General features: G+C 24.6%; 2 protein-coding genes across 3 annotated transcripts; both read left to right on the forward strand.

The window, feature by feature from the left end:
- Positions 1 to 123: 123 nt before the first annotated feature.
- LOC127289905 (acidic mammalian chitinase-like) lies at positions 124 to 3,676 on the forward strand. The gene is made up of 6 exons (XM_051318167.1): positions 124 to 218; positions 566 to 629; positions 874 to 1,144; positions 1,356 to 1,746; positions 2,260 to 2,552; positions 2,741 to 3,676. Exons 2-6 carry the CDS (start codon positions 566 to 568, stop codon positions 2,883 to 2,885), a joined length of 1,164 nt encoding a protein of 387 aa, XP_051174124.1. The 5' UTR covers positions 124 to 218; the 3' UTR covers positions 2,886 to 3,676.
- A 2,000-nt stretch (positions 3,677 to 5,676) lies between these two features.
- Positions 5,677 to 18,592, forward strand: LOC127289907 (carboxylesterase 5A-like). Of its 2 annotated transcripts, none has more exons than XM_051318169.1 (4): positions 5,677 to 5,902; positions 9,661 to 9,931; positions 14,382 to 14,491; positions 15,693 to 18,592. In XM_051318169.1, the coding sequence occupies exons 1-4, from the start codon at positions 5,741 to 5,743 to the stop codon at positions 17,004 to 17,006; spliced, it is 1,857 nt and encodes a 618-aa protein (XP_051174126.1). In that variant the 5' UTR covers positions 5,677 to 5,740; the 3' UTR covers positions 17,007 to 18,592. The 2 variants fall into 2 exon arrangements, with proteins under 2 accessions (XP_051174126.1, XP_051174127.1); XM_051318170.1 differs by having other exon boundaries at positions 5,763 to 5,988.
- Positions 18,593 to 18,746: the final 154 nt, after the last annotated feature.

Genomic DNA, 18,746 nt, shown 5'->3' on the forward strand with positions numbered 1-18,746 from the left:
TTCTTGAAATAATTATTGATAAACGTGTATTTAATAAGCCACACACAATATAAATTTTAAATGTTTCCTTATATGCGTCGAAATATTTTTTTTTTCTTCAAATATATAGATTACTACCTTGACAATGCTATATATACAAAAGACTTCTCTTGATATTTAATTAGTTCACTATTGTTAACAACATAAGAAGCGTTGACATTATTTAATAGAAATTAAAGGTATATGAATGATAAATTAAAATTTACCAAAAGGGTGTTTGAAAAATGATTTTAATTAATTAAATTAATTTGCAAATTTCACAAAGAGAATAATCAATTTCATTTTTTTTTTTGCATTTCCTATGAGTATAAGGAAAAACGTATTATCTCGAAAACTTGCAGTGTAAAGACAGATTTCAAACTTCAAGCAACTGCAATAATTAATGAAAAATTAATTTTTATTAAAACCAAAAAAGAAAATAGAAAAAGAAATCAATTTAGTAGTTTTATTTTCACTTTATAATATAATAAAATTATAATTATTTTCAATATTTATAATTATATTGTAAGAAATATTTATTCAATAGATGCGTCAATTGATACTGATGATTGCAACATGTCTAACTTATGCTGTCATAATTAGTGGTCAAAGTAAGAACAAAGATATAATAATAACAGTATAAAATGATAGTAATACAATTATTATATAATAATAGTATTAAATAATAATAGTATTAAAAAAATAATAGTATTAAAAAAATAATAGTATTAAAAAAATAATAGTATTAAAAAAATAATAATAAAATCATAATATTATTAATTAATTAAAATAATTCGATTTTAAAAACAAATTGATTAATTTATTAAATGTGTAATTAAATTGAAAAATTTTCAGAAAAAGTAGTATGCTATTTTGCAAGTTGGGCGTCATATCGTCAGAATCAAGGGAAATTTGACATTTCCAAAATTAATCCATCCCTTTGTTCTCATTTAATTTATTCATTTATCGGATTAAATAATGATGGTACCATTAAAATTTTGGATCCATGGATTGATGTAACGCAAAATGGATTTAGAAATTTTAATGCACTACGAAATAAAAGTCCATCGACTAAAACATTAGCTGCAATTGGAGGCTGGGGTGAAGGTTCAGAAAAATTTTCCAAGTAAGTTTATAAATTAATTAATTAATTAATATTAAATAAATGATAAAAAGACAAAAGTCCTGATTTAACAAAAAATGATTTTTTCTTTATTATTATTATTATTATTATTACAATAAAGAAAATATAATAACAAAATTAATAAAATTTTTGGAAAATTAAATTTTGTTGTCAGAGAAATCTTAGTGTTGATTTAATTATAAAAATTTTCCAGTGTAGTAAGTAATCCAGGTTTGAGAGGAAGATTTGTTAATGAAGCGGTGAAATTTTTGAAACAATATGACTTCAATGGTCTTGATTTGGATTGGGAATATCCAGGTCAACGACCAGGATCAAGACCAACTGATAAAGAAAATTTTGTTAATTTAGTAAGGGAATTAAAAGAAAGATTTAATCGTGAAGGTCTTATTTTATCGGCTGCCGTTAATCCCACTCAATATTCCGCTGGACTTTCTTATAATATTCGAGAAATTTCAAAATATCTCGATTTTATTAATTTAATGACATACGATTATCATGGTACTGGCAATGATGGTAGGGTTGGACATAATGCTCCACTATTTGCATCGCCACAAGAATCACCTGATGAAAAACAATTGAATTGTGTAAGTATATATATACCAAAAAAAAAAAAAAATAAATAAATAAATTGTTTGCCAACTCTTCCCTTCAATTAAAAATAATTGTAATTTTAAATATAATTCCAAAAAAGTTCAATATTTACAAAAAAATTTTCAATAAGTAATTAAAATCTATGGTATATTATTTTCTTAAATTAAATAAAGTTTTGTAAATTTCCTTTACCGCTTAGTGAAAATAAAAAAAAAGAATAAGGAATATTTGTTAAAATTACTAACCAAATAAGGAAAATTTACAAATGTTTATTTAATTTTTCCAAAAAGTGTAAAATCAACTCTTAATAAATCCACTTTCCTCTATTTTTTTAAAAATATACTTTATATTAAAAATTTTACTGAATCATTTTTCTTTATATAATTTTGAATAATTAATTTTCATTTCAAAGTAATATTAATGAATAAATTAATATAAAGTAATTTTCGATTCTTTAATATAAAAAGAGGGGGAAAAAAATCACAAGAATTTTTTTTTTCTTACAGGACGCCTCTGTGAAATTTTGGATATCACAAGGTGCACCACGAGAGAAGATAAATCTTGGTACACCTTTCTATGGAAGATCATTTACACTCGCTAATCCAAATCTACATAAAAGAGGTTCACCAACAACTGGTTCAGGACTACCTGGACGATTTACAAACAGTCCTGGTACTTTAGCATATTATGAAGTTTGTGAAAATATCAAAACAAAAGGATGGAGAATAGAATACGATGCGGAACAACATGTACCATATGCTTATCAAGGAAATCAAATTGTTGGATTTGATGATGTCAAGTAAGTTCTTTTTTTCTATTTTAAAATAAAAAAATTAGCACAGTGAAAAAAATCTTTTTTTAATAAAAATTAAATCAGTAAATTTTGATTTTACTGAAATTAATTTAATTTAAATTGAAATTTTTCTATAAAATAAGAAAAATTAATTTTGGTTTGCTATTATAATTTTTAAATATTTATTTTTTCAGTTCCATAAGGGAAAAGGCACAATATGCCAAAAATAATAATCTCGGTGGCGCCATGGTGTGGAGTATGGATACTGATGACTTTAATGGAATGTGTGGAGAAAAAAATCCTCTTCTAAATACCTTAAATCGAGTGCTTCGAAATTGAAGACAATTTTTTTACTTTCATATTTATGTTCATTAATTTTTTTTTTTTTTTAATGAACCAAAAGTTTTTGAACGTTCATGTGAACGAAATTTTTTTTGCAACTTCTTAAAGTACGAATTTTATTACAAAATATTGTTTAAAATATCTAAAAAGATGTTTTATTAATTTAATAATTGTTTAATTTACTGTTTCATTTTACATGGTACGTTCAAAACTTTCAGCTCATTTTTTTTAATACATACACATACCTGAAAAAAATATATATGATTCAAATAAATATTTATTTGTATTAAATAATTATTATTTGAATCAAATAAATATTTTTTCAATTTATAGTAAGTATTTCATATTTATTTCAGTTTCAAATAAAAAAGCAAATAAAAAATATTAATTAAAGTAATTGAAAAATTTACCAAAAATATCTATATTAATTTATATATATGTAAATATTCCTCTTTGTGTTCAACTTAAAATTGTAATTTGTTATATACATATAAAAAACAAGCATTAAACTGAATTAACTTTAGTAATTTTTCATTACAACTTTTTAGATTTTAATCTAATCGTAATTTTTAATCTATCTATGTGTATAAAATATATTTTAAGCGTTATAGCCTTGGGCAAAGTGTGAATTTAGCCGAAATTAACTTGGTCACGATTGAATTTTTCATTGTCAGGTGATATTTCGTGTCATTAATTATTGTAACGTTGCACACATATATAAGCAGAGGAAAATTAATTACATGTAAATTAAAACTTGAATTAACTGAATTAAAATCTAATCAAATAAATATTCATTATATATAATCATCAATTACATCAAAATTGTATACAGAGAAAAGAAAATTCGATTTAGGGAAAAATTATTGATTTTTTTAATAACTTAAATAAAATATATTATTTTATCAAATTTTTAATCTTAACATGGAGACTATGATTTTTTTATATATTATCATAAAAGAGAATTAAAATAATTATATATAAATAAAAGATTAGTAAAAAAAAAATTCTTTATACTTTTTTATTCTAAATTTCATGAATTTAAAATTTATTCCTCTATAGAATAAACAAAACAATTGTAAAGGTGTACTAGGTGTGGTGTAAACTTCAATTATTGTCAGTGACGAACCAGCCGTTACATTTTCTTTGCAGGATAAATATGTTTGGCCCCCTTTTCCACGAATGTTATTTTCAACCCTGTTACATTTCCGGTTTTGTCGTTTAATTTGTTGAAAATCGATAAATCCTGAAGTCGCGAAGACTTAAGAGGGAACTTGTGTTCTTATCTTGATGATGAAGATAGCACAATGATTGAAATTTCTCTAACATGATAGTTTGGGACATTAGGAAACGAAATAAAAAAAAAGAAATATGTTTTAATTACATTTAAATTATATGGAATTAAATTTAAGACAAGTTTTAAAATCAGTATAGTAGTTGCTGAATTTGTAAATTATTTTTTAAAATTATGATCTTATTTATTTAATAATTTAACTAGAATTTAGAATAAAATAAAATTTAAATTCTGAACGTTTTAAGTCTTAATTTAAGAAAGAATTGTTTTAATTTCAGTTGTGTTTCTAATTTTATTACCTGTCTTTAATTCAATAATTTAAAGTTTTACAATCAATAAATAAAATCTACCTCGGTTACTACACACTAAAAAAGAAATCTTGATTTCAGCCTATTTTTGAGGCTGAATTTAAGGTGTAAACGGAGTCAGACCAATTAAAAAAGGACAGACTTATGCAAAATATATGGGCTTAATTTAAGGTGTAAACGGTTTAAGACTTTGTTTTTACTGTGTAAAAAGAATAATGTTTTATTTTAAGACAAAAAAGAAAGCTTATTTTAAGATTTATACCATTTTTCAGACTTATCTTAAAATAAAATTTTCCATTTACTGTGAGAAAATTAGCAAAAGTTGCGTCTTAAAATATTTCAATATTATAAGACTCTTTTTCCCCTTAAATTAAGATTTTATTCTTTTCAGTGAAATGGAGGCTTAATTTATTCGAATTTGATATTAAAATAAGAGTAATGCAACTAATTTTAGTTCAAGGGAGTAAAACGTAAATCGTATTTTAAGATGAATCGAAAATTAAGCCAGTTTATCACCTGTCTGAAATTCAGTTTTAAATCAGTAAATAAAATCTGTCTAGGAATTCAATATAAAAGCTGATTTAAAAATGTTGCAACTTTGAAATAAGACATCATTTTTCCTTAAAATAAGATTTTCCTCTTTCATATGGAAAACAAAATTTCCACCTGAAACAGCGATATGTTTTACTAAAAGAGCAAAAGTTTTTGCTATTTCAGCTAAACTTATCGCTGTTTTAAATAAAAAAATTTTTCCATAGGTAAAATCACATCAAATTTAATTTTAAAATAAGAAATCCAACATAATTTTCCTCAATATCCCAAACTTGAACTTCATATATGTATATATATGTTTAATAAATCAAGTGATAAGTGACGGGGAAATTTTCTCCCACCTTGAAATAAGTCAATGTCAACTGAATTCGTCAATTATATGCATAAAAATCTAAGTTCAAGACCTAGTGGAAGGAAAGACGAAAGAGTTTCTCTCTATATATCATAAAAGAAAAGAGAGCGCGCAGGCTTGAGCAAGACATATATGAACCTAAAACCTAAAGTTAAAACCTTTTCAACCTTCTTCACCTCTCCAGGTACACATATATAAAAACCAATACATATGTACATACAGGAAAAGTTTTTGTGTATAGTCAAAGGAGGGGGGGGTTTGAGTCTAGTCACGCGAACCGTCGTGTAGCAGTCGGGTTCGGAGAACCGCGGTTGTATTGCTTCCGAGGCCAATCAGTCAGTCTTGCAGAATGAAGTACACGGCATGGATGGTTGTCGCGCTTCTTCAGGAAATAATTTTCCTTGGATTAATTCCTCACAATGAATCACAAAGGACACACGCACGTCAGGGAATTGTTCGCGAGCCACCAACAGTTAGGATACCTGGACAGGGTGTCCTCGTCGGAAAGGAGGTGCGGATAACGCGTGATGACGCCTCCTCAGATTTTCTTGCGTTAGAGTGCATTGCATTTTATTCTTTCGCCTCACTGTTCGCACGGTAAATATTATTTACTTAACGCGCAGTCAATAATTCCACCCCTCCCCCAACCCCTATTTTTTTTTTGTTTTTTATTTCCTCCCCCCTTTTTTATTCTTTCAAATCGCATATATTTTTCAAAATCTCGAGAAAAATTGATACAATTAATTATTAAATGAAAATAAAAAATATATTTGAAACTTTCCATTCAGAGAAATATTTTATTTGAAACAAATATAATATATTTGAATTAAATAAATTTATATTTGTCTCACAGCCAACTATTCCATTATTTTTTTGGAGTAAATAAAAATTTTATTTGCAATAAATAAATAATTATTGGTAATAGATAAATAATTATTTGCAATAAATTAATAATTGTTGATAACAAATAAATATTTATTTGCAAGAAATAAATATTTATTGATATAACAAATAAATATTTATTTGCAATAAATAAATAATTATTGACAACAAATAAATATTTATTTGACTCTGAGACAACTATCATTATATCTTTTCTCTGGATGGGTAAAAAAAAATTTAGAACAGACAGGAATATTTTTTTTAAAATGTTTCATGCACTCGATTATACCTCCGAGAATTTTATTTCCCTAAGTATTTTTTTTTTGTTTTTTTTATTAAAAAAAATTATATATTTTGACAACAAAACATTGATGTACTCATTTTTGACAGTCGCAAGAAAATTTGAATTATAATCAACTTTTACTAATTCGATAGTAAAAAAATGTTTTCCACTATTAGTTAAATTTGACTAATTCAAAAGCAAGAACTGAGTCGACAATTTAAAGGAGTTAAAATTTTTATTAAATAAAATTTAGAAGGAATTATTTTTTTTTCAAATTTATTTTTAAAAAAAAAATTAGCAGTCATATTCTTAATTAATTTAAAAATCATCTTAATATTTAAAAAATTTTTATCTCTATAAAATTTTAAACAAATTTTAATTTTTAACTATATATATAAAAAATTAACTATTTAATTTTGTTCAATTAAGCAAAAAAAGTATTAGAACAAACCAAAAAAAAGTTTTATTATAAATAAATGTCATCAAAATGTTTTGTTGTCAAAGCAAAATATTTTTGACAAGTGAATAGAAAAAATCAAATCAGAAATAAGTAAAAAAAAAAGAATTTTTAATTATAATAAATAGAGCAAAAATAAAGAAAATTGATAGAAGAAAAAAAAATGTAAAGTATAACAAATAATTCAAAAAATAAAAAAAAATTGAAAAATACAATTATAATTAAATTAAACATTTTTGTATAAAAAAAACCTCCCTTCTTTGGAATAATTATCGTTAAATAAATAAATAATATTTTTGTTATATAAAATCAAATATTTTTTTGAATACAAAAAATTTCTCTGCACATCTTTTGTCATTCTCCCTCATATCATATTATTTTTTAATTTTTGTCATTTTTTTTTTTTTTTAATATTAAAATGAACAATGCGCTTAAAATTTTTCAATCACGCTTCACACACGCTTCTTTTTTTTTTAAATCACATTTTTCCGTCTATTCTCATAGTTATTTTGCGTTCACTCTGGTCGATCACTTTTTGTGTGTATATATATATATATATATATATATATATATATATATAAATACAGTTTTGTTTCAATACGTGAAAGCTATGATGGGAATAAATGTTATCGGGTTTATCCTCAATATGAATAGAAAGTGTATCAGATTGTTATAGATTATAATACAGAAAGGATATAATATGCAAAGTTTGTTTAAATGGCACTTTTTTATTGTACTTTAAGAATAACTTAAAAAGTAAAAAGAATATATAATATATAATATATATATATATTTATTATAATAAACGGTTGTATTTTATACATGATTTTATTCTTTTTCAAACAAACTTTTTTATTGTCTACTTAAAAATTCAAATTTTCTTTTTAATGATTATCCTTTGTGGTTTTTCATTCAAAGTTAGTTTTACATTTTGAATAATAAATTACATAAAGGTAAATATTTTTATAGTTCATAGAAAGGGAAAAAAACTATAAATTTGAATATTTTTTTACGGTAAAGAAAAATGTACGCAAAAATAAATAATAATGGGAAAAAAAAGTGAGTTAATAATAAAATTGTATAACAAGTTAAAGTATTTTAAAGGTAGATTTTTATCAGTTTACTTGTAATTTTTTGATTTAATGAAGTAAAAACTGGAGGTTAATGTCCTCTGGTTCATTTTAAAAATAAATAACTCTCGTAAATATTATACTATTGAAAATAGTATTTTTAACACGTTAAATAATGTTTAATAATTTCCGGTTAAAGAATGAAAATAATTTGTTATTATAATATATAAAAAAAAAATATCTATCCTTTCTCAAAAAAATTGCTATTCAAACAAACTTTAAACATTTTTATTGTTTAGAAATTATTTTTTCGACAAAAAAATTATAAAAATATATTTGCATAATAAATTTCATTTGTAATTATTATGTAATAATTATTATATATATATATATATATATATATATATATATATATATATATATAATTAATTGTAAATTATTATAATTATAACTATTATTTAATTACAATTAACTATACATAATATTGTAATAATTATTTATGTTAATTAATAAATATAAATTAATAATATAATTTCTCAAACATGATAATTTTAAGAGAATATATAGTTATTATTCATTAAAAAAAATTAAAACAAAAGTAATTTGATAAACAAGGTCGATAAACCACATTTATTACCTTCAAGTTATTCATGCATTGAATTTCAATAACAGAAAATGTACATTAAATATGGTTATTCTTTTACTTAAATATAAATATTTATCCAAAATTTTAAAAATGAATATCAATGTAATAAAAAAAAAAATTACAATTACATTGCCAAAATTAAAAAAAATAAAATAAAATTTTTCACATCTAGAAAAGTACTATAATTACAAAATAAAACATATCCTTGGCCAAAAATAAATTTATCCGGTTTATTCGCAGTTTCTCACGGTGGACAAAAGAAAGGTACAATTACGCGATAGTTGATGAAAATAAAATATAAATAGAAAACGGGTCGCATTAACTTTTCCACTTTTTTCTCCTTTGTTTACAGTTTTTTTTTTTTTTTTTTTTTTTTTCTTCAAATTGATGACAAAAATAAAAAATAATAATATATAAAATTTGCAATTAAAAAAAATTGTTTTAGCTAATTAAAATAAACGGATTTTTTTTAATCGTACTTTAAAGTATCGATGGTTAAACAAATTAGATAAATAGAAAATTAGTTTTTAAATCGTGATTGTCGCAATGCACAACGATTCGATTAAAAATGGGGACATCTGCCTTATGGGTATATATATATATATATATATATATAAAAAGAGGAATAATTTTCTATTATTTTTCTTGATCGAAAAGTAGGCTAATTAACTTTTGTTCGCTCGTTGTTGACTTCTGTATAAGAAATCTGAGAGGAAATCAACTAGAACTTGAGAAAAGAGAGCAAAACAGATTTGATATAGATGCTCTAGAAAAACGGGTGTGGTGAAAGGAAACAGAATCAGTGTATATTTTATACGCATATAAATATTATGTAAAAAATAAATTAAAGACATAAATATTTAATTAAATAATTGTGATATCTAATGACAAAAACCAAAAAAAAAAAAAAAAATATTTTTTTCCAAAACAGGTCTTGAGCAGAACAACAAGGGTAATTGTTTACCTTGGCGTCCCTTACGCTCAGCCACCAACTGGACCTTTGAGGTTTTCTGCTCCAGTTACAGATCCACTTCCTTCATGGCATGGCATTAGAAATGCCTCTCAATTTGCACCATCTTGTCAACAAATAACATCGAGAAGAAAGTTGTATGAAAAATTATATATGCGATTATTGCCACAGGATCTTCCAGATCCTGGTCTCAGCGAAGATTGCCTCTATTTGAATATTTTTATACCTGACGGTAAGTTATACTTTAAATCACTTATCAATCAATTCTATATGATTATAAAAACTTTCCAAAAATAAAAAATTACACTTTTCAAACTAAAAAGCAAATAACTACTTATTCGACTTGAAAAATGTTTTACAATAATAGAAAATCAGGTCAGAATGTGTTTTTTTTTCCTTAAATTAAGACAAATTTTTTTTTTTTTTTTTCTTAAATTATTTCAGAAAAAAAATATATTCCTATTTTTTTAATTACGAATCATTTTTTGAATTTTAAAACAAATTAAGAAAAGTTGTTACTTAAAAATTATTCATCATTTTATCGTATTGTCCTTAATATAAGTCAGGATTATTTATACAAAAAGCTTTTTCAACTTTTCTTTTCTAATATATATAATAATACTTTTTCTATATACGGAGGAAGGTTGAAGAGAATTATAATTTATTATATCGCGTGACTTATTGTATAATAAAATTGCTCAGAAATTTTCTCTGCAGCAAAGAAGGAGTGCTAGTATGTATGTAAACGCATGATTAAAATTTAGTGCAGAAGTTGTGTTATCCTTTTAGAAAAATCATTTAACGATTGCTTCAAAAAGCACGTAAATTTCATTCTTCCTCTCTTTAATAAATTCGCTAATATTTTAATTTTGAACTCAATTTCTTATATTCTTAACATTTCTGTTTGTTGAATATTCATTTTTTTTTCCAGGTGATAAAAATTCTTTTTCTTACACATAAATCTTATTTTATATCGTTTAAAAAATATACTATTTTTCTTATAAATTTACTAAATTAAATATTTTTTAAACAAATTAATGAAAATTATTTAAAAATGAATTATTTTTCAATGGATTGTAAAAAAAAAAAATTAATAATCAAAAAAGAGTGATAGTTTTTACTTACACAGAAAATTAAAAGGCATTAAAATAAGCTTATTATTTTAATCCAATTTTGCTTATTTTAATACCAAAATGGATTAAAATAAGTAAAATTGGATTAAAATAATAAGCTTATTTTAATACCTTTTAATTTTCTGTGTATTTCTGAAACAAAAATTAATTACTTTTCTATAAATTATTATATCGACTATAAAACGTTTTCTTTATGAATGTTCCTTTTTTTTCACAGCCATTTTATATCTTTAAATGACATCAATTTATATTTGAAAAATAAGCGATAAAAATGAAGTTATATTTAACCGACAATCTTTCCAGTGAGTAAATTTTAAAGAACCATAACATGCAATGTCAAAAGTTTAAAAAAAAAAAAAAGTATAACATAATATAAATTTGATCCCCAACCTTTAAAAGTATTTTTTGTCCCCAAATTTTCATTCTACATGAGGGGAAATATACATGAGGTCAAATCATAATAAAAGATTTTTATCATTATATAATGAAAGAAAAAAACTTTAATTCATAACATGACTGTTTTTAAATGATGGCAATAAATATCTAGAAAGATTAGGAAAAAAAACCATAATCCTAAAGTACTTTATAATAGTAGCATATATAGTTCTTTGATTCGCGTGAATGATTTTGAGTCGTATTCAAAAAAAAAAAAAAAAGTTTATTTGGAAAAAGTTGCATTTTTTAGTAGAAAAAAATAAAAGTAGGCCATGAAATGAAATAACAATGCAGAGATTCAAATAGCTCATAATAATTGAAATTTAAATATACGCACGTAAAGAATTTCAAGATATTTTCTTATATCGATTAAAAAAAATTTTTACATTTTTTTTTTCCTCTTATGAATCATTTATTTTTATAAAAAAAAAAATGGAAATTCTATTGGAAAATTAGAATTTATTTTTTCAATAATGAGAGAAAGAAAAAGGATGTATTTTTTTGCATAAATGCAAAAAATAAAATGTGGAAGTGAAAAAAAACACATTAATTTTCTCTTCTTTTATGTACAATTTAAAATTCTGCAAAAGAAATATAAGTTAAAGCTAATAATTCACTGGTTGAGAGATGAAGCCAAGAATTAGAATGATTGCCATGAGGTGTGTCGAAAGGTGCCATGTCAGAAGCTCTTCACGCCATAAAGAAAAATGAAAGTACCTGGCACTACCATCAGGGTTAGTCCCCATAGTTTTTTTTTTTTTTTTTTTATAAATTTACCATTAATTATCATAAATAATACTTAAATGTCTTTGAGATAAATTTTATTCTACAGAATGACAACAAAAAACGACACATAACTAACATTTCAAATCTAAATCATCCAAGCAAGGTATTAAATCAAAAGAGAGAGTAAAATTATAAAAAAAAGAAACCATAAAATTAATTTTATTTTAAAAATTCTTTTTCGAAAAATAATTCCCATTAATAGTTTTCCCTTAATTTCATATATTTTCATAAGAAATTAATTAAATTTTCCCTCCATAAGAATTTGCATAAAAAATTGTCTATAGAAAAAAAAATAAGACTATCCGCAAAAGTGAAACAAAAGAACTTTTTTCAAAGTTGATGAGAGAAAAATAAAAAAAATCGAAATTATCATCACAAGGTAGAAAAAATTATACATCAGCAAAGAAAAAAGAAAAAAAAATTGGAAAAGTAACCTAGGTCTGGGTGTTTTATGACCTTCAAAGGGGGGGGGGGGTTGAAAAAAAGGGAAGAAAAAAAATTTCACAATGGGCAATGGGACACAGGAAGAATCAGAGGGGGGTTTAATCACGCATTGGAACCCAACGTTATACCAGGTCGATATATAAGTAGTAACAGAAACAGTAACTGGTGCACGCGGTGGCACGCGATCTTCTTGGCTCATATACACACAGTACATAAGGGGAGCTGATGTCGAGATACGGGACACCAGTCACGAAAATTTACTTTTTGTTCAACTCAAGAGTAAAAGAGTAAAAGAAAGAGACAGAGAAAGTCAAATAATTTAAAGCATAATGTAAAATGTCCATCCTAATCTTCAAAAATTAAACAAAAAACTCTGACCATATATATATATACTCGAAAAAATCTAGCGAGAGACTCAGATAAATAATAATGGTAATTTAAAATATCAGCTCAATCTGACCATTATTTCTCATCTTCCGGAGGTCAAGGTTAAATCCCATACAACAAATTAAGGTCACAATTTGAAAAAAGAAATAATAATTTATTCCCTTTTTCAAAATGAAATTTTTTTTCAGTGAAAAAAAAAATTCATTTTTTTATATATCTTTTTTCAAAATTTTCTAAAATATTTCGCAATTCATTTTGAAAATATAATATCTGTTTTATTTTCATTCTTTTGGAATATTGTATAGAAATATATGTAAATAGATGGAAGAATACAATCGAATTTGATAAAAAAAAAATTTTTTTCCTTTGTAAAAATATTTCAAAATTTTAAATCGTATAAAAATTATTAAATTTTTCTTCTGATTAAATAATATTTGGCAAAGATCCACTGAGGCGTATAGAAGATAAAGTAAAAAAAAAAGTTTTATTTCCCGAACAAAAATTAAGATCGAGCCAACTTTCAAAGTTTTATAACTAAATTTAGTAGATATTTCAAGTTTCAAGTGTTGAACAATGAAATTTCAATTAAAACATCAAATATTTGTGTTTAAAAACAATTTCAGTATTTAAAGAATTTCATTGTTTTAAATTCATAAAATTTATTTTGAAAATTCAATTTTTTAATTTAATTTTTAAAATAAAAGAAATATTAGAAAAAAAAAATAATTTTACTAAGAAAATTATTCACCTGTTACAGTTATATTTTATTTTTCTAATATTCGCTGTTTTAGAGAAATATTTTTTTTTTTACTAATAAATCTTTTAGCTGCGTTTCAAATATGATAAATAGAGAAATGCAATCTTTTACGCTTATTTGCCTGATAATACACTTTTCCTCCTTCCGCGAAAAATTCTCATGAATTTCTAACTAAAAAAAAAAAAACCAACATAAAAGTATAACAAGAAAACTAATCAATCAATTTGATTTAAGTATCCTTCAGAAGAATAATTATTATTCATTTTGAATTCCGGCTGAGTCATAGTTTATTCAAGCGAAGGTTTTCTTTAGTTAGTTTTCTAATTTCTTGATGCTTTATAGTTATACATAGTTGAATAATAAGGACAAAAGTGGCGATTTTAAGTGGTCTTATCGTTTCATGTCACGTTTCGTATATTTAATATGATTTTAGTTGAAAAGTGCATTAAAAAAAATATTAGAATCAATATTGTTATCTTATTTTGATTAAATCATACACATCCAAAAAAAAACAGTTTTCTTTAATTAACAAAACATTTATAAAAGTCAAAAATTGTTTTGAAATTTAAAATAAAGTTTGAAAATTAAATATAAAAAATTAATTTAGTTTAAAAATTAGTTGAATTTTAAATTTATAATAACGAAATATTTATTTATGTTAAATAAACTGTTTTCTGTGTGGAATAATAAATAATAATTGTATATTAATAAATAAATTAATAAGTTTTTAATTAATTTAGGAACACGACCTCCCGATGGTTGGCCAGTAATTGTGTGGTTTCACAGTGGAGATTTTAATACGGGCACACCAGCAATTTGGGATGCATCAGTTTTCGTCACCAAGCAAAAGGTCAAGTTCATAGTACTTAATGTTTTCATGGTATATAATGTATATGCAGTATATTAGTCTCTGGGGTTTTTTTTACAATGAACTCTAAGTTAAATGTCGATTACGTGTCATTAAGTATAAAAAATTACAAAGGGCATGTCAATGCATTTCGAACGATATGCAAGGTCACTGTCTGACCTTGTAGTCAACATCTCGCGAATATTTTCACGACACACGAAATCGCTTCTTGTTAATCAAACCTATCGACTTTTTTTTGCTGATTGAATTTTATTTTTAGTTTTTTACGCTGCTAAAACATCTTTTTTTTTTTATTTCATTTCATCACGATTTCAAATATCCTGCTATTTCTATTATTCAATTTTTTTTTTTTAAATTTTACAGTTTGTGATTCGAATTTATAGTTTACCTACAAAATTACAAATTAAATCAATTTAACAAAATTTATATTCAATTAAAATTTTTTTAATTTAAAACTTTTGAGAAATATTTGAAAATTGTTTTCAATTTCATTTTTAACTTACATTTCAAATTCCAGCCGTTTAATTTTTTTTTTAAATTTCATATTTATATTCATTAAATTGACGAGAGAGAATAAATAGCAAAGTTATATACTTTGAAGTAGGGCACAATAGAAAAAAAAAAGAAAAAAGAAAGGAAGTCAGTGAACGCATTTTACAACAGATTGCATAAACAGTTCGTAAGAGGTATTACATGCCTCATTTATGTTAATCTTTTCTTGAACAATTTCAATTAGCATCAGAAATGAAGAGAAAAAAAGTAGAAAAATCAAAGTTTTAATTCAAATCTTGAATCACTATGATAAAATAACAAATATTCATTTCTGGGTCAAAAAAGCTAAAGTCAATTAAATAAATTAATCACTGATAAAATAAAATGTAATTTAAATTAAGTTAACTTTACAATCTTTTACGATTTTAATATTATCCCCCAAAAATCTACTTCCCCTAATGTAAAGTTTATTTAAATTCAAATAACTATTTACAAATTTTTCATTTACATAATTTCCTTTTTTTTTATCTAATTATTACATCAACAAAAGATCATTTACTATTTAATCTTTTCTTAATTTTATTTTAATTTTTATGTTTGTTCTTATTTTCTACATTTCTAATTAACAAAATTGCAATTTTTTTTGAATGAATTGAATTACAAAAATAAAAAAAAAAATTTTATTCCACAGGTCATAGTCGTGACTGTTGCCTATCGTCTCAACATTTTTGGCTTCTTCACGACAATGGATGGAGAAGCGCCAGGAAATTATGGAATGCGAGATCAAATAGCGGCTCTCGATTGGGTGAAAAACAAAATAGAACTCTTTGATGGTTCCTCATCAAATATTGTGATCATTGGCCATAGTGCTGGAGGAATTAGCGTTGGCCTACACATTTTAAGTCCCTTAAGTCGTGGTAAATTTACAAAAGCTATTATTCTCAGTGGCGATGCAATTGGCTCTGTACGGACTCCCGATCAAGAAGCATCGATAGTTGATTTTATAACCGAAAAATTTGGCTGCAATCGTTATCCAACAACCGATCTTATGATATGTCTTCGTCGAGCAAGTGAAAAAGAATTATTAAAACACCTCTCCGATATTGAGACATGGGGTCCAATTCTCGATAGGGATACAAATAATTCATCTGATCCATTTTTACCCATGGATCCAAAAGATTTACTAAACAGCGGTGGCTTCACTGCTGTGCCTCTTATCACTGGATTCACAAATAATGAACAAGCATTAAGTTACATTGAATCAATTGGCAGTGAAAATGTCGATGGTCGTTTGAGTTTAAATAAATTTGAAGAAATGATTAGATATGATACTGAATCAGAAATTGGATTACCCGATGAGAATGATACCTGTCAATCAAAACCGGAAATTGTCTCAGAAGCAGTTTTATTTTATTACAAACCACATCCACCAACTAAGGATCAAACAATTTTACGTGATCGTTTTCTTGATTTACAAACAGAAAAAAAATATGCCGCCGGTTTAACATTCTTGGCGGGTAAAATAGCTAAACAAGAAGAGGCCTATGTTTATCGATTTGATTATCGACCAAAAACAGAAGTGGTATCGCGCGATGTTCCTAAATGGGCCGGTGTACCTCATATGTTTGAATTACCATTTGTCTGGGGTCTTCCCTATTCGATTAACACTAATATTCAATGGAATCCAGCTGATAAAAAAATGTCCGAAAGTATGATGGCAATGTTGGCAAATTTTGCACGCTCTGGTAATCCATCATTACCAACTGTCAAATGGGATCCCTATACCGAGAGAAATCCAGGACTTTTAATAATCAAGGATATTAAATCAGAGATGAGCGATTGGAAGGTCATTGATTATAAAGCATTGGCTTTTTGGAATGATTATTATCCAACAGTTGTTTATGAAGCGACACATATTTGTTGCAATATGACAAGTGGATCATCGAGTCAGAAATTTTCCATTTTTTCTGGATTCACTCTTTTCATTGTCTTACAATATTTTTAAAAAAACAATTTCCAAATTCTATGCAAAATTTTAGATTTTTGTCATCTAAAAAAAAAAAAAAAGAAAATTAGCTAAATTTCGAGATTTTTACCTTCCAATTTCTAAGAAAAATTTAATTTAAATTTAATAAAATTGCAATTGCCATAATTAAAGAAAAAGCAGACAAAATTAAATACAAATCTCAGCACTTTCATAGAAAAAATATCAACATTTTCAAAAAAGCTTTCACATTCGATATTTTTTGTCAATTTTATGACGTCGAATGTTTATATTTTCAACAAATTTCAATCTTTTTTAATCTTACATATAAGAAATGAAAAATTACAATATTATTGTCCATCTCCCAAAATGGGAAAGAAGAAGAAAGTCACTTTCGTTAAGTGGCTTTGTAATAACAAAAACCCTTGGAATCAGTGAATAGTCTAGTCTTTTTAAAAAAAAAATTGTAAATGGAGAAAAAATACGTTTATAACAAAGAAAAGGTTAAAAAAAAAGAAAAAAAAACAAAAAAAAGAGATAATGTAAATAAGTATAGTAAAATGTGTGTGAAAAATAGAAACAAGAATAGGTAGTAAAAATGTGTGAAATGAAAATCAAGAATAGTTAGTAAATGTGTGTGTGTGTGTGTGTGCAATAGAATCAAGAATACGAATGAATCTTTTTAACAGTGACTATATAATTATAGTATATATAATATTTCAAAACGATTTTCTATGAAAATGTTTTCTTTATTAAGAAAAAAAATCTCCGACAAACTTAACCAAGTCTAAAATTGCAATATAATAACTTGTTTAAGTTTGTAGAACAAAAAAAAAAAGAATTGTCCGTAAATATAAAATATAGCGTGTGTGATATGACTATAATAAAGTGATGCTGAATTAAAACAAAAATATTTTTAGGTGAATAAACAGAAACACTTTTAAATAGTCAATTATTCACGAATTTTTGCAGTGAAATGATGCATTTTATTAGAAAGAGTGTGGTGCTCGCGCGCATTAAACAAGTGAAAAGATCAATTTTCTCTTGCACAATAAAAAAAAAAAACGAATTCTCATCGAATATCGACGAAGAATCTTCTACAGGTTAAATATATATATATTTATATTATATATATAGTGTCCAGCTTGTTGTGTCACGCAGTACAAATTAAAATTCGTAGAAAGAATTGTTCTTTTCTGTTCAAAAATTTTTTTTTCATTTTTTTTTTTTTTTGCCTAAAAACATTTATTATATTTCAAAAAACGTATAATATATGGTATTTAAAAAACATACATCATGAAAAGTACTTTCCTGAATATGCCACTATTTTAATAAGTTCGTAAATTCAGATCTAAACATCGACGAAAATTGATTTTCGGGAGATCTTGTTTAATTTTATTTATTTTCATTATTTTTAAGGGAAGAGAGATCAACCGCATTCGTAACATTTAATAAAAAAAAATTTTTTTTTTTTATTATTATTTTGTTTTAATATTGGAGAGATATAGAAAAAACATTTTTTTTTGTTTTGTTTGAGAAACAAACGGTTGATAACTTATGAATATTTTTGACGCATCGATAATAATAATAATAATAATAACGATTAATTAATAATAATAATAATCATCATCATCAATGTATGTATCGTCTATGTATAATTATTATATTATATATAAGAGAGGTGCGCGGCGAACAATTTCATGGGGGCTGGTGAGCCAACGCACGCGCACATCCAAACATTTTATTTCTCCTCTTTTTTTT

Source organism: Leptopilina boulardi, unplaced genomic scaffold (assembly GCF_019393585.1).
Source record: "Leptopilina boulardi isolate dan_hultmark-lab unplaced genomic scaffold, ZJU_Lbou_2.1 LbouV2_51, whole genome shotgun sequence".
Lineage (NCBI taxonomy): Eukaryota > Metazoa > Arthropoda > Insecta > Hymenoptera > Figitidae > Leptopilina > Leptopilina boulardi.